The sequence below is a fragment of the Plectropomus leopardus genome, chromosome 10 (assembly GCF_008729295.1).
Source record: "Plectropomus leopardus isolate mb chromosome 10, YSFRI_Pleo_2.0, whole genome shotgun sequence".
NCBI classification, from domain to species: Eukaryota; Metazoa; Chordata; class Actinopteri; order Perciformes; family Serranidae; genus Plectropomus; species Plectropomus leopardus.
The window spans coordinates 22438817-22461701 of NC_056472.1; the positions used below are offsets into that span (position 1 = coordinate 22438817).

General features: G+C 39.1%; 2 protein-coding genes across 2 annotated transcripts; one reads left to right on the forward strand and one right to left on the reverse strand.

The window, feature by feature from the left end:
- Window positions 1-2995: 2995 nt before the first annotated feature.
- rpgra (retinitis pigmentosa GTPase regulator a) lies at window positions 2996-15085 on the reverse strand. Its single transcript, XM_042494765.1, has 15 exons — window positions 15055-15085; window positions 14645-14770; window positions 14453-14545; window positions 13572-13634; window positions 13315-13473; window positions 13051-13200; window positions 12803-12961; window positions 11868-12023; window positions 11435-11559; window positions 11026-11232; window positions 9606-10128; window positions 9393-9478; window positions 4084-5818; window positions 3328-3990; window positions 2996-3216 (listed from the first exon to the last, which is right to left on the reverse strand). Exons 1-15 carry the CDS (start codon window positions 15083-15085, stop codon window positions 2996-2998), a joined length of 4497 nt encoding a protein of 1498 aa, XP_042350699.1.
- A 1135-nt stretch (window positions 15086-16220) lies between these two features.
- On the forward strand, window positions 16221-22853 carry otc (ornithine transcarbamylase). The gene is given in 10 exon segments (XM_042494767.1): window positions 16221-16380; window positions 16495-16633; window positions 16744-16825; window positions 18666-18753; window positions 19045-19144; window positions 19146-19199; window positions 19282-19303; window positions 20113-20129; window positions 21260-21439; window positions 21544-22853. Coding segments are annotated over 10 exon segments (825 nt in total). The 5' UTR covers window positions 16221-16297; the 3' UTR covers window positions 21604-22853.
- Window positions 22854-22885: the final 32 nt, after the last annotated feature.

Genomic DNA, 22885 nt, shown 5'->3' on the forward strand with positions numbered 1-22885 from the left:
ACTGGTGCCAGGACTTCCAAGGAAAGCCATGTGGCATGTTGGTTTTTGTCATGTTGGTAAAAAGAGAAATGCAGCTAAAACAATGTGAGTATAACAACAGAAAATGGTTTAGGATTTTGCCTTTGTTGAATGTTCGATTTATAATCAAAATATTTTCACAATACACTTTACTTTTTTGAGAGCGAGTTTGACTGAGGAAAAATGGGTAAAAATCAGACATTTCACATCAAAGTATACTGATGCACACAGATTTTAGGAAACAAACTTTATTTGAGTTCTAATGAATTGACGCCAGATGTGTCTTCACCAGTCTAATTCAGTCTGATAAAGTTATAACCCCGGCTTAAGTTTGTTGCCGCAAGTCCTTGTGCTTCAGTAGTTGGACCAAATTTTTGACATTTCTCCAGAACATTTTAAGTCCCATAGTACATAAAAACTGGAAAAGATACAGTATACGGAGCATCCTGCAGGCCTTCACAGTTACTGTGATGGTATATACAGTAGGGATCTCCACTCCTCTCACACATACAGACATAAATCCATAAAAGCAGCAGTAACAGAGTGGAAAGAGTTTTCATTTTCATACACTAGCAGACATTTACTGCATTTGCTAATGATGTGAACATTTTATAGGAAGTCAGGTCCACGTTGTTTCCTAGCGACGCTTTTTCTGATGAAATTTTCCCCGTAACCATGTTGTAATCATGACATTTGCCTGGCAATTGTCTATAACTGATCATTATTCTGTTTCATACAGAAACACACTCAGCAGGAGGGTCGGGTGAAAGTACAGAGCTGCTGAAAGACTGATCAGTGCTTAATTTGTACGAGGTTTGGTTTTGTAGAGTGCGAGGGGGGGCGAGTCCACGCATGAAGGTGGTGAAGTGCTCTTTGTGTTGACGGGAAACAGGAAGGGGAGGCGTGTGGTGGAGGAGGATCTCCTGACCTGAGCTGTAATTATGAATGTAATGTGGGTTCAGCTGAAAAGTGTCTGAAGAAAAAGTTAGTTGACTCCTTCTTTGCACACCTGGCTCTGCAGGATTGGACTGACTCTTTGATGTGGAGTTACAGCCCATGATTTTAGATTTTTTGATCGTCTCTAGGTTTGTTTTTGTTGTGTTTAACTGTTGTTTACAGACTTACACTTAACCGCTATTCTCTGTAAGAATATTTTTGATTTTCTTTAGAGATTTCAGCATTTCAAAGCATTGATTTCTCCTCAAACACAGTGCAGTTGTACAGTATGTAATTACAGCAGGGATTCTGTCGGCATAAAGGGAGTGAAGATCAGCGGGGTTTGATTTTGGTGCAGAATGTACAATCTGAACATTTGACTGCTGCGGTTCATTTTGAGGTTTCAAAGGCATATAATCATCTTAACCACAGACAAAAATGTACTAGTATGTGGGCCGAAACAAGGCACTCCCTCAGTAATACAAACATTAATACATTTATGAGAGCATGAAAACCAAATGAACAATTTAGTGATGAGAGTTTGACATAAAAAAGCAACAATATCTACAGACTTAGAAAAAGCATGGCAAAGGACAAAGAGCACAGTAAACACTACTGCAAATCTGAGCCTGAGTCAGCTTTGGTTGGGGTGAAAGACTAGTAAAGAAGTGGATGTTGCCTCTGTTTCTAGAAAATAAGGCCAATGAGGACGTACCTTACACAGGCATTTTTTCTAATGGTCAGCAGGGGCCGACTCCACTGATTGCAAAAAGTCTAAAAAGTCTGATTGTCTAGTCTATAAGAAAATGGCTATACTTCTTACTTGATTTATTACCTAATCAAATTTTTTTCGAATAAGTTTATGGTCTCAATTGCTAGTTTCAAGTTTTCTTCAATACAGCACGGTGTTTGATTTCCTAAATTATGGTCCCAATTTGAGTAAATAGCAGGAAATGCTTTAGGGCGTGGCTACCTTGTGATCGAGAAGTTGCCACCACGACCGTGTCCCAGATTCTCAGCCTGGATGAATATAGAAGTGTAGACAGGGGTTGATGTAGGACCCTGTTCTTTCCTTTGAAAGTTTCTTAGTGGCTAATGAAGCCAAAAAGTGGGATTACCTGCATCTTCTGCATTGCTGGGCCCATTGAGCATGTGCACTCCAGACTTAAATAAGCTGCGTGGCTAATTTGCTGTGAAGTGCTCCGCTACCTTGAACAAAATGATTTAATTGTGCAGATATTCTAGACATTTTAAACGTTATTGGACCAAATTGATGAGATTTTAATAGTCAAACAAGTCATTTTGAGGGAAAAATGTATCCATTGATTTAGAGATGTCTCTTTCACAATTTAAGTCTAAAAAAGTATATTGTCTTTTCCCAATTGAATCACTTTGTCTTTGGTCTGTTTTGCCTATTTTCTTTTGTTTTTGATAGGTATCTTTGTACTTTTACTTTTACTTAAAAATAATAAATGAAATGCACAAATGGAAAACTGGTATATGCTGGTAACACACCCAAATCTTGAAGTGAACAGTCGGTGATTGAGTTGCATTGTGGGTGACGTAGACATCAGTTTGTTTGTTTTTTGGGGGGTTAAAAGAGTGTGTGGAACAAAACAGATAATATGTCTGCTTCTGCTGAATCAGTTATGATCCTTTTTTTAAAAAAAAAAAAAATCAGTTGGACAATGTTGCAATATCAGTGAAGTGCTCTTAAAAACACACTAATGAGCCAGTGAGTAGCTGGAGTCAAGTTTGTGCAAAATGAAACTATTTGTGACACATATTTCAAAATAATTGTCTTCAGTAGAAATGAATGGGCTTGAATCTGCAAATAATGCCGGAAAGTACTGAGACATAGACTGACGCATTGCTGGTTTTGGTCTTTTAATGGGATTTTGTTGACAATAACAACAAAATACAGACAGCAGACACTTTAGTTGAGTGTGACTCACAGTGAGCATGTCTTACTGTTCTGCATTATGGAGCTGAGTCTGAGTCTTTTTAGTGAAACTCTATTTGATTGAATTGGAAATGATCGTCACTGCAGGTCGAGGTACTGCGGCAGAACATCGTTCCAGAACTGTTGGGGGTCTTCTTGTTTCTTTTCTCCTGCAGCGCTCGGCTTCGTCCTCGGCGCTGGTTTGGGCGTTTCTTTCTGTTTGTCTTTCCTGTCAGCAGGCAACTTCTGTATGTTTTTTGTTTTTGATGATACAACTTTTTTCTCCTCCTCCTCCTCCTCCTCCTCCTCCTCTTCTTCCTCTTCCTCCTCATCTCCCTCCTCTTCCTCCACTTTTTTAATTTTCTTTTCTACCTCCCCTTTCGCATATTTCTCCATATATTTGACATTTGCAGCCTTTCCTTTTTCCTCACTCTCCTCCTCTTCTTCCTCGTCTTCTTCCTCATCCTCGTCTTCATCTTCCTCCTCCTCACCACCTTTCTTACCTTCACTTCGTTCCTTATTTGTTTCTTCTCTCTGATTACGTTGTCTTGTCTCAGTTTTTGGTTTAATCTTTGTTTCATTCTCCTCTTCCTCATCTCCCTCTTCCTCCTCTTCCTCTTCCTCCCCCTCCTCCAACTCCTCATCATCATCATCATCTTCATCCTTCTCTACCATCACCTTCTTATTAGCCCCATTAAGTTTCTCTTTTCTGTTAATTTTCTCCTCCTCCTCACCTTCACTCTCCTCTTCTCCTTCCTCCTCTGACACCTCTTCCTCACCTCCTTCTTCCTCCTCCTCTCTTACCACCTCCTTATCCTCTTCCTCCTCCTCCTCCTCCTCTTCCTCATCTGTAACCTCTTTCTTAATCTCTTCTTCCTCATCCTCTCCGTCTTCGTCCTCCTTATCCTCGTCTTCTTTCTCGTCATCCTCTTCCTCCTCTGTAACCTCCTTACTTTCTTCTTCCCCCTCCTCGCCCTCTTCTTTCTCATCCGTAACCTCTTTCTCACTTTCCTCTTCCTCCTCCTCACCCTCTTCTTCCTCCTCTGTAACCTCCTTACTTTCTTCTTCCTCTTCCTCACCTTCTTCTTCCTCCTCTGTAGCCCCCTCCTTATCCTGATCTTCCTTCTCCTCATCCTCTTCTTCTTCCTCCTCTGTAACCTCCTTATTTTCTTCTTCCTCTTCCTCACCTTCTTCTTCCTCCTCTGTAGCCTCCTCCTTATCCTGATCTTCTTTCTCCTCATCCTCTTCTTCTTCATCCTCTGTGACCTCCTTACTTTCTTCTTCCTCCTCCTCACCTTCTTCTTCCTCCTGTGTAGCCTCCTCCTTGTCCTGATCTTCATTCTCCTCATCCTCTTCTTCTTCATCCTCTGTAACCTCTTTACTTTCTTCTTCCTCCTCCTCACCTTCTTCTTCCTCCTGTGTAGCCTCCTCCTTATTCTGATCTTCTTTCTCGTCATCCTCTTCTTCTTCGTCCTCTGTAACCTCCTTACTTTCTTCTTCCTCCTCCTCACCTTCTTCTTCGTCCTCTGTAACCTCCTTACTTTCTTCTTCCTCTGCAGTCTCATCCTCAGCTTCCCCCTCTTCTAAAGACTCTTCCTCCTCATCCTCATCCTCCTCATTTTCTTTATTGCTCTTTTCATCCTGATCTTCCTCATCTTCGGCCTCACTGTCTTCCTCTTCCTCCTCCTCACTTTCATCAGTCTTCTCATCTTGTTTCTCATCTTCCTCCACTTCACTCTCTTCCTGTTCGGAGTCTTTCTCCTCATCCTCACTTGAGGAGGAATCTTTCTGTTCCTCAGTGTCGCCCTCTTCTTCTGCATCAACCTCATTTTCTTCTTCATCGTCATCTTCATCAGAATCATTTTTCTCTCCCTCCTCCTCCTCTGACTCTTCGCTCTTGCTTCTCTCCGACTCTTCACCACTTTCATCCTCACTCACCTCACTTTCTCCCTCTTTATTCTCTTCCTCTTCGCTTCCCTCCTCCTCTTTCGTCTCACTTACCTCAGACCCACTCCCTCCTCCATCTCCTTCCTCACTGCTTGCTTCCTCCTCCTCCTCTTCAGCCTCTGTGATATCACTCTTCTCGCTCCCTTCATCCTCTTCCTCGCTGCTGGAGCCTGTTTCCTCTTCACCATCCTCCTCTGCTGTTTCATTATCTTGCTCTTCCTCACCCTCTCCAGAAACACTCTCCTTTTCCTCCTCGCTGCTTTCACTTCCCTCCTCTTCTTCTTCTTTGTCCTCCACAGCACTTCCACTCTCCTCTTCTTCATCCTCCTTCTTTTCCTCATCTTCAGTATGTGTTTCTTCATCATCTTTGTGATCCTTGCAGATTTTCTCATCTTCTTCATGCTGAGAAGTTTCCACGTCTGTGCTGCTGTTCTTCCCCTCTGTGTGGAAAAACTCTTCACTCCCGTCACTATTCTTCATCACCTGTTGTGACTGAGTGGTTTCATCACTTTCCCCTTCTTCAACGTGACTCTTCTCGACCTCTTTCTTTGTGCTTTCTTCTGGAGTATTTGACGTCTCCTGTGACAAAGTTGAAGAAAAGGAAGGTTGCATAACCGCGCTCTGCTTTGTGAACTGCCTCCCTCGACTGGATGCTTTGGATGACGTCGAGGTAACGGTGTCACCATCAGACTGGAAACCACCTACGCTTGTCACAGCCTCACTGAGGACCCCCATGGCTGCACCTGCTACCCCGACAGCAGGCAGCAGAGTAGCTGCGGTGCTGAGGATTTCCCCCCACTTTGGCTTTTCTTCAGAGGGGCTCTTAGGATCCTCAATGTGTGTTCCAGAAACAAGCAGATCCTTATCAACAGGTTTGGCAGCTTGTGGGGATTTGGCTTGGCTGACTGAAACCACCTCTGTTCTCTGAGTGCTTTGAGAGGAAACGGGGGTGCACGGCGCTTCGGTGGGTGCATCCTGCTGTGATGACAGCGAGCTGGAAGCTTCAGTCTGCTTACTCCTTGGTTTGGCCCTTCTGTTATCTTCAGTTTCTCCTTTAACTCCGATTTGATCTCCTTCTTCTGTCTCTGGTTTTGTTTTTGCCTTGTTTTTGTCCTTTACTTTAGCGCTGTCACCTTCAGGTATCTTCTGCTTACCTGTACTTCTACCTTTCATTTTTTGAGTTGCTTTTAACTCATTTTCCACAACTTTTCCTTTGCTTTTACTTTTAACTGGAGTACTTTTTGCCAGTTTATTTTTGACTGGTGTTGATTTGACCTCTTGAACTTTCACAGGTGTAGATTTCACACTTGGCGATTTCTTTGTATCAGCCTGAGCAGGTGTGCTTTCTGTTTTCGCTGGTGGTGATTTCACAGACAGTGCTTTACTGTGACCTTTTTTCAGCACAGATTCAACCTTCTGTAATTCTCTTTTTGGAGTCTGTTGGACTCTCTGTGTCTCTTGTTGCATCTCTTCGACGTCAGCGGCTTCACTTTGGATTTCTGAATCTTTTTCTACGGATGACAAACTCCCACTTTGGACAGATATGCTGGGCGTTTCATTTCCTTGAGTGACAGTAATAATAGGAGATGTCCTTTCCAAAGCGGGTGATTTTTTTGGCGTCAAGTTTTTCTCAAAAGTGCTGGCTTTCATATCCTTTTGATCTATATTACTTTCTTTCGCATTTTTATTTTTCCTCACTTTTCCTTTCACTTCAGTCAGTCTTTGTTGTGCTTCAGTCAGTGTCTTACGGACAGACTGAGGAGTTTTTGGGCTCGACGGTGATAGTTTTGGTGATTTATTTTGAGCTTGTTCTTTGTCATGAGTTTTGATTTTATTATCCTGCTTGATGATGTTCTCTTTGCCTTTAGATGTGACTTTTTTGGATGTGTTTTTCTTTTTTGGTGGAGACACATCTTTCTTTAAGGAGCCTTCCAGGAGCTCTGTGGGTGAAGCCTTGAATGAATGATGTTCTGCCTTCTCATTGAACTGAAACAACTCTGCCTCTTTTGTAGTTCTCCTAAGAGCTCGGCCTTTCTTCTTTTCCTATAATAAATCACAGAGAAAACAGGGATTTAGTGGGATGTAAACATAAAACTGGCAGAAAAGGCCATATGCCAGATAATGCTGTGTTATAAAAAAGTAGATTTGTACCAGCAGACCAGCAGCAGAACTGCAATCAACAGGGCCGCGTGTGTAGTTTTGGCGTTTGATGTTTCATGTGATTTACTGCCAAAAAACTTGTCAGGTCTAGTTTGAGGAAGTACTTTGGTGTTCAGTAACACACTAACACTTGCAGCAGAATCAGGACTTATTTGAAGATGTTTCAGTATTTTTTTATGCGAAGAAATCATTTAACAATACACACAAAAAAAAACATATTGCCACTATAAAGTATATTTTGGCTGTCATCATCTGGTTTCAACAGACAACATCACACCATCTCAATCCTGGCTTCTTTCCATCAGTTTGCATTTTAGAACTGATTTTAAGATTTTACTGATCACCATTAAAGATTGTCTGGGTTTGGCCCGAAGCTACATTGCATTTTAATTTATTTCTCTTTCTCTTTTTTTTTTTTTTACTTTTATTGGTATGTTTACCAATAAAGTTTCTCGCTATCTATTGTCTTCTTTCAAGTATGTTCCTGAGTCTGATTTCTCTTTAATTCTGCCGTAATTTCTGTCTGGCCTTAGATTGGCTTTATTGTATGACTTCTATTGTTACATTGCCTTTGGGTTATCTTGTCCCTGCTTTGCATTGTTTGCCAAATCACTTTGTAATCTGTATTTTTGAAGGTGCTATATAAATAAAATCACTATCATCATCAAATAGAAATATTTTTGATATATTTTTGTCCCATTAAGAAAATATCTTAATGGGTTTTCTTTGCAGCATGTGTATGGTGGACACATCGAGAATGTAATGACTGATTAGTCAGCCAGTCTGTAAAGTTTAAATACAGATGTGGGTGGGAGGTAAAGGAAACCATGGTGACGACTGAGAAAAGATGAGAGGAATGCTTATTTCTCCATCTACAGTGGAGATAAACAGGTGGTGGTTAACTGGGGGCCAGTGGGGTGTGACATGAAAACAGACATTTAATCACCGTCACACAGCAGAACTTCAAATGCAGGTTCAATAACTGTGGTGCACCTTTCAGATACTCACCTCTGCCCCACAGTAAAGCTCATGTAAGCACAAAGTACATGTTATACGAGTCATTTTTGTTTATATTAATATCTGGTTACTGAGCCCAATATGCTTTTAATCCTATGCCTTAGTTTATGTACATGGTTAGGTGAGAGGAGAATTTTTCCTCGCTCTTATTTTGAAGCCTGACTCAGTGACTTTGGATGACTGTCGCAGGTCACAGGTGTATCATTAGTAAGTAAGCTCAGGAAGACGCATACACACAGTTATCAACTGCTTTGTTTGTTTCGATTTTTTGTTGTTACCATTAAATATTTTTCGGATCATCATCGCTGGTGTTGTCAGACTGATGGAAACTAACCTGCCACAATCAACATTTTAAACACGGTAGATAATGCAACTCATCACTCTAATCTGTTTGCTGTGAAAAGCATGTGATCAACTGTTCATCAGGACACTGCCTTCATTTATGGGGCGCTTGCTTTATCCACTGAGCCACCGGACGCCCCGGCATTGTGTATAATTTTATTAAGATTTTAACATTACCTCCTTTTATTTATTCCTTACCATCATGGTACAGTGTTGCTTTAAGGTAATGCAACCAAAAGTGCCTCAAAAAATACCTTTTTTGAAAATGTCTTTAAATAATGTTTACTTTATCTCTTTTAGGACAAAAAAACAAAACAGAATAAAACAACTTTTTTTAACCAACTGGCATCATGATGCATACCATAGAGTGTTAACTTCACAGCGAGGACAGGAAGGGGTTACTGTACACCACATGTTGCACTATGACACACAACGACGCAGGAGACTCCTTCACAGCTTGATTCATCATTGGCTCTGGAAACACTGATGAGATGTGGTGAGATTCCTGCCAACTTTTCCAGAGCTGTGTGTGTGTGTGTGTGTGTGTGTGTGTGTGTGTGTGTGTGTGTGTGTGTGTGTGTGTGTGTGTGTGTGTATATATCTGAGTGTGTGTTTGTGGGTCTGAGGCTGGAGTACAAACATGTGTTTTGGCAAAAGCCATCCTTATCTCTGAATCTGCTATGAGGAGATTCATTACACACATTCTTGGGGAAAAAAGCAAATAAATGTGAAAAATTAAGAGGCCAAACACTTAGTTCAATTTCATACTTCAACCTCAGTGTCGCGCCAAATGGAAAACGTCTCCACAGACACACACAGACACACACACGTATGCTGAGCTATGCACATTTCCTGGAAAAGTCAGTGAGTTTGCAACATTGCTGCTTCCTGCCCTGGAGTGCACATAATCTAGACCACAACCAAGCAGCCTAAAGAGGAAAACAAAACTGAACTGACTCTGTGTTAATGACTCTGTGGACATTATAGTAACTGTATCTACTCTATCGGGGTCAAACCACACGTCTCTCACCATATTTGGCAAAAAGTCGACTCCTTTCTCAGAGATATTGTCCTCCACATCTTCTAAAACAACTTGTCCCTGAATGGTTTCTCCCTCTGAAAAAAACAGACCATGATTGAGTTAATTATACAGCTGTACTCTAGAGTTTCTATAGTTTTGCTCTCATGGATTTGAAAGATAAAGCTGAGCTAGGCATTAGCTGAAATCTTAGGCTGAAAATACCTGTTTGTGGCGAGGCAGGATGCTCTTCCTCACTGACATGTTTGCTGGAAATATGACTAGAGGGTCTGGTGGGGCTGCAGGGCTCTTTAGGTGGTAGCGGAGATTCTCCATTTAAGGCCTTTTTAGCAGATGTCACTCTGTGCAGTTTCTTTTTTGCAGTCTTTTTAGGAGATACTGGGGTGTTACGATTAGTTATAGACTTTGGTGAGAGTAAAGGAGAAGGCAGCTCTTTGGATCGAGTCCTAGAGGAAGCAGCGGTGGAGGATTTATACTGAAAGGTGTTTGATGACTGAGATCGTGGGCTCGATGGCTTAGAGGATAATGCTGGAGATCTGGGGGAGAGTGGAGGGCTTAGTGTTACTTCTGATTGTGGTTTCGGGGATGATGAAGAGGTGGTGAAGTCCTTTGAAAGCGTTTTAGGGGTTGGGATATTTCTGGATGTTTGCCAGGAGGTGTTGAGGAAGTCAGAATTCAGGCGTGGGAGGTTGTGAAACATCTCCCCGAAAAGCTCCACAGCACTTCTCTGAAAGACAAGAGAGGAAAAACAGCAAATATGTTTGAAAGGGTTTGAACCACATCGATGCAGCTCCCCCAACAAGTCAGTCAGCGGCACTGCAGTAGAGCTACAACTTGGTGTAACACTGCTCCCTACTGGAGATAAATAGTGATTACAATTATCTAAAGCTAAGACATCAGACTTTGTGAAAGGTTCTTCGGGTTGAATTAAACCATTTTTAGGAGCTTTTAATACCATGTAGAATGCAAATTAATACCTATTTCATGATTCTTATGGTCAAAGTATGTCAGGACAATATGGCCTACAATTACTTATTATTATATCACTTTTTTTCAGTGGTAAGTAACGGTAATTCCCAATATTAAAAATAATTAAATTAAAGCAAGCTGAATCCAAATAAGCAGCACAGAGAGAATACATGGATTTAACAATTAAAGATTATTTAGTTTGTTAAAGGAATACTTCACCCCACAAAATTACCTTTTGTATATCAATTACTCAACCCATAATATGTTGAACTAGTAAAGAAAACTTTTTTCTCAAATGCTTCCACTGTGAATGAAGAATCCAAGAGCACAAAATTCTTGATGGGTTGAAGTCATACTGGTCCAAGTTTAAAAACATCACAACTATTGGTGTTTTAAAGGGTTATTTCGCATTCACCAAAGTCACACAATAACACAAAACAAATATGTTCAGCGAGGTAAAATATCTGTTTTTGTCAATGGAGTCTGGCTTTGAAGAGAGACAATCCAGTATCGCAACAATCCCACTTATTGTTTATAAGTGTGCAACGCCCATGTGTGCAGCTGCTAATGGTTGCAATGAAAGACTTTTAGTTTCAGAGATCTTGTAAGAACCTGGTTTAGTCTGGGAAATAAGTGCCAAGGTGTAGGTACTCACTTTTTCTCTGTGGCGGGCTCGTGCAGAGAGGGCCGAGAGTGGGACTGTTGGACTGGGATCAATCAAAGTGTCCAGCAGGAGGATTTCTGTGTAGCTTGGCTCCAGAAAGTTCTCTTTGATTGTGACATCCTTCTCTGGCACCTCTTCTTGGCTCTCTGGTGGTCTGGGTGCAGCCAGCACCAGCATGTGGTTTCCACCGCAGGACACCTAAACAAAAGAAAACACACACAAACACAAGGACCCAATATAGTTTATTAGTGTGTGTTTCCTTTCACCCACTTTGTATATTCATTTAGGACAGACATGCAAGATATACCAGATACGAAGTAGTATGCATTTACAGAGAATTTTAATCCACTTTGGGGATTTACTGACCACCATCCAGAGCGCTTTCATCACATTTACTTACTAATTCAACACTGTACTTGAGAAAACGTGTGCAGAGAGTTGGGCTGAACTGGTTAATGAAGTTCTCCTCTCTCAAACCCAGTTTCCCATGACGACCATCACCAAATATGTAGAGAAGCCCGCTGTCTTTAGAGAAGGATGACAGATGCATTAAATAAAGTATAAGATGCTGTGTTTATTTACCACACATTTAATTACATTTGATCTAATTTTCTTTTTCACATGCTGGTTTTATTATGTCTTTTGATGTGAAGAACTTGGTGCATGTAATTTCTTTCTTGTAAAGCAGGTTGGGCTGCATTCTTAATAAAGTTTATTATTATTATTATTATTATTATTAATTTAGACAATCAGAAATACACACAAAGGTTCACAGGTGGTGCATTTTTTTTTAAACACCATAATAACCCAAGCGAGCTGCAGAGGTTGCTTACTTGAGATCACAGCGGTGTGGTTCTCTCCACAGGCGATGTGTTTGATGCTGCTGTTACAAAAGTGCTCCAGTGGTTTTGGCAAATCAACTTCAAACAGAAATGTCCCGTGGCCCAGCTGACCGTACTGACCTCTGCCAAACGTGTACACGTTCTCCTCTGGCACAACAAAACGGACACAATAAAACAAATAACAAGAGTATTAGGAAAGTAAGTAGAGGTAAATATTGTGATTCGTACTCCAATACATTCATTTGATTGCTTGAATTATTTTGTAGCTTCTATAGTGTAAACGTTCCAATCCTCATTTTACTCAGTCATTTTTTATTATTATTTAGTGTAGACACGTACAAATTCAAAGGTCAACATTATCATATTTTAATCAGAAATAGTTGTTTTAACTGACCTACCATGACATCGTTTTCCAAACCTAACCATGTAGTTTTGTGCCTAAACCTTATCATCAGACATGCAAACAGCTATTTAATCGGCTGAAAATAGCCTTTGAACTTACACAATTTAATTAAGCTTTAATTTTCCCAAGATTTCGTACCCAGTGGCAGACACAATTGCAAATTGAAATCGTGGCTTTTTGGGAACCTAAGCACAGATGGTCTCATTAATCTATATTTATTACATTGTGTAATAATCATTGACTTCGTAATGATAAATTAAAGCAAATAAGGTGCTCCACTCTAATTATATCTTGCTGGTATTGTACTTTTATTTGAGAAAAACTTCAAATGCAGGACTTTTTATTTTTAATATATTTTCATAGAGCAGTATTGATACTTTTTTGTAAGTAAATGACCAGAATACTTCTACCACTGACTAACAGGCTATAGGAAGTACGTTTTTACTAAGTGTAAAACATAAACAGTCAAGTGTGTAAAACAAAAAAAGGTGTACAAAGAAATGCGTCTGCACTTTTTACCTACCTGTGAGTGCCACAGTGTGCTCCCCTCCACAGCACACCTGACTGACACAACCCAGAATCCCTTGCACCCGCTGTGGGACTCTGTGATTGGTCAGCTGCTCCACCTGGAGACCAAGCCTTCCATTCGCACTCTCACCAAACGTGTAGAGATCTCCATCCGCTAAAAAGAGTCGACGCAACACTGGTATCTAAAGTCAAATGGACACTCAAACGGTCTCTGGTGCTGTGTTTCGTCAGACTGTGTCGTACCTGTGACAAATGCTGAGTGGTGGTATCCACAGGAGACCCAAATCACGACTTCTCCAACATCCACCTCTCTGGGCTCTGCTGCAAAACCCTCATCCCCTAAACCGATCTGACCCACGGCGTTGTCTCCCCACATGAACAGCCTCCCATCCTCTGCCAATAAACAGGGGTTTGAAAATCAAACATCACACATTGATTTAATCAATTAAATCAATGGATAATGATCAAGGAGACACAAATTACAACATTTCTTGTCATTGTTTGAACCTGTTAAGGCAGCTGAAGTGTTGCATCCTGCAGAGAGCATTTTGATTGGTGCATGGTCACAGAAAGGATGCAGCAGGTGAAAGGATGTGGTGTTGTCACAGTGACCCAAACCGAGCTGTCCCACCTGGTTACTGCCAGCAACATACACACTACCCCGCGCTTAAAATACACAAAACCTTAAATTAAATAAAACCAGTTTGGGGCACAAATGTTCTGTGTTAGATGATGTTCTGATTAAAATTTGTTCATCATCTTACATGTGCAGACGATGGTGTGATCTCTCCCACAAGCCACAAGCTTCACCTTCTCAGACTTTAAGGCTGAAAGGAAAGCACACCATTATAGCTACCACAGATGATAATAAAATACCAAAAAACACAATCCTCCTCAGTTTATATTTAAATTATAACTGAGACACAGATATGATTAATACATCAGAAACTATTTTGATAGTCTACTACTATATTTACTTATTCTCTGGAAAGCTGTATATATTTTGAGTTAAAACCATGGGCTGAAGAAGTACTCTCTTCTATTTAAGTAAAATCAGCAATATCACAGTGTGGAAATAATCTGTTATTAGTAAAAGTCCTGCAATTTTTTTACTGATGTAAAAGTACAAATCTATAAGCATGAGGTTTAAATTTAAGTGCAAAATGTAAAAGTTCTATTATGTTCTATAATGGCCCATTTCAGAACAAGTTTATTTCACTACTGACGAGTACGTCACTTAAATGTTGCAGCTGGTAAGGTAGAGCTAATTTTAACTGCTAACAATGGACCTTTTTGGGGGTTATGTTGTCTGTATAATCATTAATCTGAATCTGCAAAGTAAAGTTTTTAGATAAATGTACGGGAGTTAAGGATGGATTATCTGGCTCTGAAATGTTGTGGAGTAAAAGTAGAAAATGGCAGAAAACTGAAATACTTAAGTGAGGTAACTCAAAATTACTTGTGTAAATGTACTGTGTTTCCACCACTGGGAAAAATGTGATCTGAAGATGCCAGCTTGGGCTTTTTCCCTGTTTTCTGACACTTTATAGACCACATAATTAAATGATTAATCAAGTCAATACTTGGCGTATTAATCAATAAAGAAAGTAATTATTATTTTTAGTGTTGGTGTTAAATAACTTACCTTTCACGGAGGCAGGCTTGCGAGCTGTAGGTTTAAATCCATGCCCTAATTGGCCCCAAGTGTTACTACCAAACATGAGCAGCCTGCCATTTTCTGTAGGGATAGAATTAATTCAATTATACAAACATATATCTTTGAACACATTTATTGCATTAATTATTGATTATTAAAATGTGCGCAGATTGTCTGCACCTGTGATGACAGCAGTGTGCTCTCCCCCACAGGACAGGTGTACTGGCTGGTCATTCTTCAACCAGAATTTACTAGGCACATTATTAGCAAAACCACTCTTTCCAAATGTGAAGATGGCTCCTGTTTCTGAGGACAAATGTGTGAATCATGTTTTAACACAGCCTTTAATAGGAAAATCAAACACTATACAGCACTTTAAGGCAACACTAACTTACTCTTCTCTAACTTAACACCGGCTAAATCCCAACCTGCTGTCACATCTCAAGCCATTTAAGTAGCAGCCTGACAGAAATAGCAACAGGTCAACCACACAGACAGTGTCTGGAAACCGTCAGTATGGGCAGGTATAAGTATATTATCCATACTGATAAATGTGCGGGGTTAATGTCATGTGCAGAAAGTACTCTCACCAGGTATGTCCACATCGTCCTGTCCGGTCATCTCTCCTGCTGCTCCCCTCACACCTCCTCACCTGCACCGTGTGGCTCGGTGCTGATTGACCGGTCAAGGAGACGTAAGGGAGGGGCAAGAGCAAGCCACTCGAGCTATATATATATATATATATATATATATATATATATATATATATATATATATATATATATATATATATATACAATCAGTACACAGATTCAATGATTAAGTGGCTTTCCTATTTTTAGAATACAAAATTGATGTGATGTATTGTTTGAGTTAATTCTCAAACATAAAAAGGAAGGTTTATCACTGGGTTTAGATTCATGAATATGAGATTTTGCAAGTTATAGAAATATAAGGGGGAAAAAAAGAAGCCAAACAACACATTTTCATAAGAAAGGGAAAATTCAAAATTCACTATTAGGCCACTGAGGGGAAAAAAGATATCTTGCCAAAAAGAAAAAAATAAAAGAGTGAGGGCGAGACCAAAACAGATGGCAAAGAAATTTTGTGGGCTCCTAAATAAGATTTTTTACTGAAATGGTCTGTCTTTCATCCGCAAATAATTAAATATTACGACCCATAATAATAATAATAATAATTTTTATTATTATTTTTTATCTTCATATTCAGCATGTGTACCAGTCACGAAGCCTACTACCGTGCCTGAGTGTTAGGGCAGTTTGTGGAAATGTCACATTAAAACGCTAGTTTCTCCCCGGACACGCATTTCATCATGCCGGATAGACAGCTGACGTCTGCGACAGTAAGTAAATATATTTTTAAGGTGCAACTCTTTACCTGAAACGTTAAACATCGACATTTTATCTTTCGTCCCACGGTTTGTGAAGGCAACGTTACTATACCGAGTCTGACAGTTAACGTGCACAACTCTTTCTGTATGTATTGCTTAGCAACCTAATATCTAGTTGTTGAAAATAGTCGGTAACTGTTTCATTTTGCTGATGAAGTAGGCCTACACTTAATAACGAAGATGTAATAGCCCACATATTACATAATTAAAAACCAAAAAGTCATCCCATCTCAGTAGTGACACAAAAACACAGTAAACTAGTTTTGTGGGAAGCCCCGCCTTCTTCCTGATCCCGCGGTGACGTCAGAGGCAACCACGCTGTCCTAGCTCTGGCTGCATGTCGCCTGGAATAGGCTGTGAATGAAACTCTGATGAAATATTCCCACAACATTACCCTTTCATTGTATTTTCATTGAGCTGCAATGGCTGCTAAACTATTATCTGTAAACAGCACCGTTTTCAAATGTTTGAAAACTCTCCAACAGCGCTCTGCCCGGGAGTTTAGGTAAGATAACTTATTATCGACATTAGCATACTGATAGTTAAGTTTAGTCAGCATAACAACAATTGCCAGTACATGTAACAACATGCATTGTGGCCTTGTTTGTAACTTTCCCAGCGCTGGAGCTGCTTCTCTTGGTGGAGTGAATTTAAAGGGTCGCAGCTGCCTCACTCTGAAAGACTTCAGCTCTGATGAAATCAAGAGGCTGCTGTGGGTCTCAGGGGATCTGAAACATCGTATCAAACATGAAAAACAGGTAGTTTAACGTTAGCGAACTAATGCCAGCTGCAGTGTGCATTTGTTAAACGTCCACAGTTTTACTGTGTGGTCTCAGGATGGGTCATTTAACTGTCATTTCTATTTCAGTATCTTCCTCTTCTGCAAGGAAAGTCGATTGCTATGATATTTGAGAAGAGGAGCACCAGAACAAGAATGTCCACAGAAACAGGTGTCTGTTTTGTATTTAAGTATCTGCACTGGTGTGTGCCATGCGCTTCAGTTTAACAATACCATCTGTGTTGGGGAGGTTACTTTTGAAATGTGATAGGTTACTGATCACTAGTTACCCTGCTAAAATGTAATTCATTACTTAACTATTTGAATTGCTTCATTATTATTATATTTGACTTATTACATTTGACTACTTTTCAATTACTTTCCCAACAAATGATTTAACCTGCAAGACCTGCATTGTCTGAAAATATGCCAAAACAAAGCAATCCAGCACCGCAAAAAAGATGCAAAGCAACAGAATGAATGTTTTATTCAGCACATTCATATGTAACCTCTTTGTTATCAACATTTTGATAAGTAACTAATTTTATTTTTTATTATTTTTTATTTTTATTTATTTAATTTTATTTTATTTTTCTCCTTAGCATCTGTAGTTTGCTTACAGTTACATTTATTTTTTAATTAAACTACATGGCTTTGGGCTTTGTTACATTTAACTAATTACTCCCCATGAATAACAGATTGCAGAAGGTGGGCAAATAATTACAACAGATTTAAGTGTCACATTAACACTTGAGGTTACATTAATGAGACTATCTCTTGTGATGATTTGTGTTATTGAAAGATGCTTAATGTATAGTGTAATTGAAATATGCAAGATACATAAACAACTTCATTTGTGCATCTGAAAATAGATTTTTAAAGAGAAAGGAAAAACATGTAAAGATGCATGCAAATGTACTTAAAGAAAATGTTTATTAAATACCAGTAATGATACATCAACTTAAATGTATATCTAAGTCAAATGCTGATAACAACATATGTAACATATTACTAAGAATATACCTAATCTATAATAAAAAAAACCATTAAATAGCATTAATGAGAGCAATCTAACGCCTCACACTTTTAGCTGGGCTGATAGTATTCATCAGTGAGTTGAGCCGTGTAAAAGTCATTGTTCATATGGACACAAAAGAACTGCTGAAAGCTGATTTTCCGTGCATCCCAGGAACAAAACAGTCTGCGACTATCTCCACTGCACTGTTTCCCTTTTCTGCCCCCTTAAAACTCTCATGAGTTAGGGTGTGTTGTATTTAAGTAACCAGTTAGCTGTTACAGAACTTTAAGTTGCCTTAAAGGAATATCTCAACCCCAAAATGATCATTTATACATCAGTTACCCACACTATAATACATTAAATTTGTGAAGAAAACATTTCTGTTGAAAACATTCCTCCTGTGAACAAGGAATCCAAAAAAAAGAGAAAATTGAACTGAAGTCTCAGGGGGTCTGTGTTTAACAGCAGCAAAACTATATGAAAACATCTGTTTACAAATTCTCACATAATTTATTAAGTATAAAACCAAGTCTCACTTCCCAAACACATTTGATTGTTCTGCAGGATTTGTGTGAACCTGTTTTAAAAAAATGTTTTGTTTTAGTTTTGCTTCTGTTATATGTGTAGACCTTTTACTTCAATTCATCAGTAATATTCTCTGTTTTGAGATTTGTCATTCACCGAACAATTGTGAGAACATGAATGTTTTCTTCATGAATTTAACATTACACAGAGTGAGTAACTGATATACAAACAGTCATTTAATGGGTGAAGTCTTCCTTTAACCCTTTGAAACCTGGGCAAATTGGCAATTGATAAGAAGACAATGAGCAACAAAAGAAGAAATGACCCAAAAATTAGCAAGTAATACAAACAAGGAAAGTAAAGAAAATTATCTGGAAAAAAATAGTTTGTTTTTGTTCGTTTTTTTTTAAAACGGAAACAAAGTAGAAAAGGTGCTCCACGTTTAAAACGTTTAATATCATAATTCCAGGGTTTGCTCTGCTGGGTGGGCACCCCTGCTTCCTGACCTCTCAGGACATCCACCTGGGAGTCAATGAGAGCTGCACAGACACAGCGAGGTGAGTCTTATAATATCACTTATAGAATTAAAATTAATGTCGGTGAGTTGCTGGATGTAGGCCATGTATATGCACTCCTTTTTTATATGAATTTCCAGGAAAATATTGATTAGCATTGTGTTTTTTTTTTTTTTTTACAGTTTCACATATTTATAATACTGTAAATTTTTTCAAGGTAGTAACAAGCATCTTACATTGTCTACTAGTACTGCTAATTGATGACTGAGGGGAAAGATGAGTGTTGGTGGCCCATATTTTAGTTTTAGGTCTGCCTCTCTAATCTCTAAACAGGGTTCTCTCAGGACTCTGCGATATCGTCTTGGCACGAGTGAACAGCCACTCCACACTGGAGGAGCTGCATAAGGAGGCCTCCATCCCCATCATTAACGTGACTGTCTGACCTCTACCACCCAATCCAGATTCTGGCCGACTACCTCACTTTGCAGGTACTCCAGCTCCTGCTGCATGCTGCAATTTTCATCCAGCAAATGATAATGACATCATGTTTTCTAAATTGCTACCATTAAGGAGCATTATGGGTCCCTCAGTGGTCACTGCTGGCTGCAGCACTCTTCCTAAGTACTGGACTACTTCAAACAAAAAATGTTGTTTCCATTGTTAGACAAAGAACATAGGAAGGTAGGGTTTGGGTTGAAAAATACATCAGCTCAGAGAAATTCGATTTTTTCTCCATTGCAAAATATTTATGTGTAAAACATAAATATATGTTCTTATTGACCAAAATAATTACAACATCTTTTTCAGAAAATGATATAAATTATAAAATCATGTTTGATGCAAGAGTGACTGATGTATAAAACAGTTGAAGTCTGTCATTAGTGTTAGTTTACCACACAAACAATTAGCAGAAGATTAAAATCTACTGCCTTCGTTCAGGCTGTCAGGCAGGAGCATGTTTCAGACTGATTTGCTTTCTGTCAGGAGTGTCTGCAGATGTCAAGAGGGACCGATTTGGGAACAGGCACTGATTGAAAACAACTGCTGACTTCTCTAAAAGCTACCAACATGCCATGACACGTGATCTGCAAATTAGAAAGACAGTATAAAACATTTAAAATCTGGGATGTTGCCTCTAAATTATACTCAGATATGATAAGAGAGAACGTAATATATGCCAAGAGTAAGTATTTTACAGCAGTTGCAGTGCAAAGAGGGGAAGAGTGGCAATATATATATATATATATATATATATATTGCCACTCTTCCCCTCTTTGCACTGCAACTGCTGTAAAATACTTACTCTTGGCATATATTACGTTCTCTCTTATCATATCTGAGTATAATTTAGAGGCAACATCCCAGATTTTAAATGTTTTATACTGTCTTTCTAATTTGCAGATCACGTGTCATGGCATGTTGGTAGCTTTTAGAGAAGTCAGCAGTTGTTTTCAATCAGTGCCTGTTCCCAAATCGGTCCCTCTTGACATCTGCAGACACTCCTGACAGAAAGCAAATCAGTCTGAAACATGCTCCTGCCTGACAGCCTGAACGAAGGCAGTAGATTTTAATCTTCTGCTAATTGTTTGTGTGGTAAACTAACACTAATGACAGACTTCAACTGTTTTATACATCAGTCACTCTTGCATCAAACATGATTTTATAATTTATATCATTTTCTGAAAAAGATGTTGTAATTATTTTGGTCAATAAGAACATATATTTATGTTTTACACATAAATATTTTGCAATGGAGAAAAAATCGAATTTCTCTGAGCTGATGTATTTTTCAACCCAAACCCTATCTTCCTATGTTCTTTGTCTAACAATGGAAACAACATTTTTTGTTTGAAGTAGTCCAGTACTTAGGAAGAGTGCTGCAGCCAGCAGTGTTGAAACAGGCTGCAATGTAACTACTAGGGGTATGTTCACGTTGTCAATTTATATCCACTAAAAGTGTTTGTTTTGCCACTGACAGACTCAGACTGTCATCATAAGTGTGTGATTACATTATTATCTCTACAGAGATAGACCTTTTTGTTTAAGAGTAAAGTAGTTTTTGTTGAACCAGAAAAAGTTCCCAAATCGCCATTGACAAAGCTGCCAGACTCAATTCAAACAATCAGTACTTTCATCATCGTAAAACACACCTAATTTAAAGTCGTCAGAAACAAACAAACAAAAACCCTCCAAAAAGCCATCTTAGTATGTCTTTTCATTATTTCAACAATCACTAACTCGGGTTTGGTTGAAATAAACCTGTAATTCACCTAGTTAGATGTGAAAAATATTCTGGCCCTATACACAGTAAAATTGCTGTTTATTTAAATGGAGTTTGGTAGCTTGGGGGTGGGGGTGGGGGGGGCACTTTTGGTGGATGATAAGGGATGTTGCACAAATGCCTCGAGTGGTTACATTGCAGCCTGTTTTGCAGCTGCCAGCTGCAGCACTCTTGCTCAGTACTGCACCAGTTTTAAAAACTTCTGTCTCAGAGTCCCATAGATGGAAAACATTGGCATATATGGTCCCTGTTTTAACAAAATAACAGCATTACCTTTTAACTTCATTATTTGGCTCTGGTCCACTACAGACGGGAAGTGTGTCCAAACCAGACTGGACCTTCCTGCATTGTCTCCCCCGGAAAATGGAAGAGGTGGATGATGAGGTCTTCTACTCATCCCGCTCCCTCGTCTTCCCCGAGGCAGAGAATAGAAAGTGGACGATCATGGTGAGTAGCCTGATCATTGTTTGATGTATAGTTTAACACTAGTATGAGTTTAAATTTGGTCTGATTCTTCATCAACTGATCATCACATCTGTCTTCTCTCTCAGGGTCTGATGGTGTCTCTTCTCACTGACTACAGTCCGCAGATCCCCATGCTCAAGTTTTAACTTCAGGCATTAAGGTGGAGGTTTAATTGTGTGTCATGGTGTGTGACGGTCCCACTGCAGGTGCCTCTGCATCGGTCAATGTCAGATTTCACAGAGTGGTAGCACCGTCAAAACACGAGACGAGTTACCCCAAAGTTATTGTGTTTACATTGTAATATCTGGTTTTAGAGCATGGATGCCATTGTTTAATTTTCTCGCTGTTCAATTACAGGCCAAACTTATCTGTTTACACCCTATTTTTACTGTGATAGAGGGTAAGAATTATGACGAGCATGAGTCTCAGCTGTTACTACCAAGGAAAAATATTACTTAAAATGTCCTCATCTTGTTTAATGTCACCCTGACTTGACAGTTTGGTCCAGTAGCATCAAAAACTTGAAGGAGGAAGTGCAGTGAGCCTGAGTTGACCAATCACTTGCAGTCTCCACATGGTGTAACCCTGAGATGTTTTTATATTTTTGAAGAAATGCACATTGGTTGCTGCACCTGAGCCCATTAAATGCACAAGTTTAAATCCAATTTAACTGCTTAATGCTTTGTTTACATATATCACTAAAGGACAGCACCACTGTTTCTTTATGTTATAGCCTATTTAGAACAAATTACACATATTGAACTTCAAATGACAGATTGATTTCTAGAGTGAGCCGCACAGTTTTACAGTATTGAATCAGAAGAGTGAGAAAATCAGTTGGTAAACAATTGAAACTGGCCTGTCAAAGGGTTATGTGTACTTTGTATTGCTCACAGTTAGGTTCAAATTGTATGGCATGGACATCTTGTTGACCTTATGGTCTAAGACATATACCAAAGTGTACCCCTCTCTTCCACCCATGTCACTTGTCTGTCTCTATTCCATCCTATTTAATAAAAGAAAATTGCCAAAAATATATTCTGAAAAAATATGTTGTATGGCACATCACCTGTAAAGTGCAAATTGGTTTTAAAAATCAGTACTGTATCACTATACGGTGTTAAAAAAATCCCATAGAAAATGGACTGAAACAAAAGTATTGTTAATGTCTTAGAGCAATAGACCATTATTTGTAAGACTGATATGGTTAAAGATGATGTTTATGTTTGTTTTAAAGTCTGAATGTATACAAATGTGCCTTTCACATCATGCTCCTCACTTTTGTAATTCCCCTCTGACTGTTATGTATTGTCCCTACAGAGTTTGTGATGCAGTGACAATTCAACAAATTTGGAGAATCAAATTATTTTTCACAAACTATAAATAAAGACATTACACTCTGTTACCTAATGTTTGTCCACAGTTTGC

Bases quoted from the DNA above. Each gene is read 5' to 3' on its own strand.
- rpgra (XM_042494765.1), bottom strand. From the start codon at position 15,085: ATGACCGGACAGGACGATGTGGACATACCTG. The intron at 11,233-11,434 runs GTAAGTAAATGT...TCTTTTGTTTAG, and splicing joins TCAAGTACAGTGTTGAATTA to GTGTCCTGCGGTGGAAACCA. The intron at 10,129-11,025 runs GTGAGTACCTAC...CTTGTCTTTCAG, and splicing joins GAGCCCGCCACAGAGAAAAA to AGAAGTGCTGTGGAGCTTTT.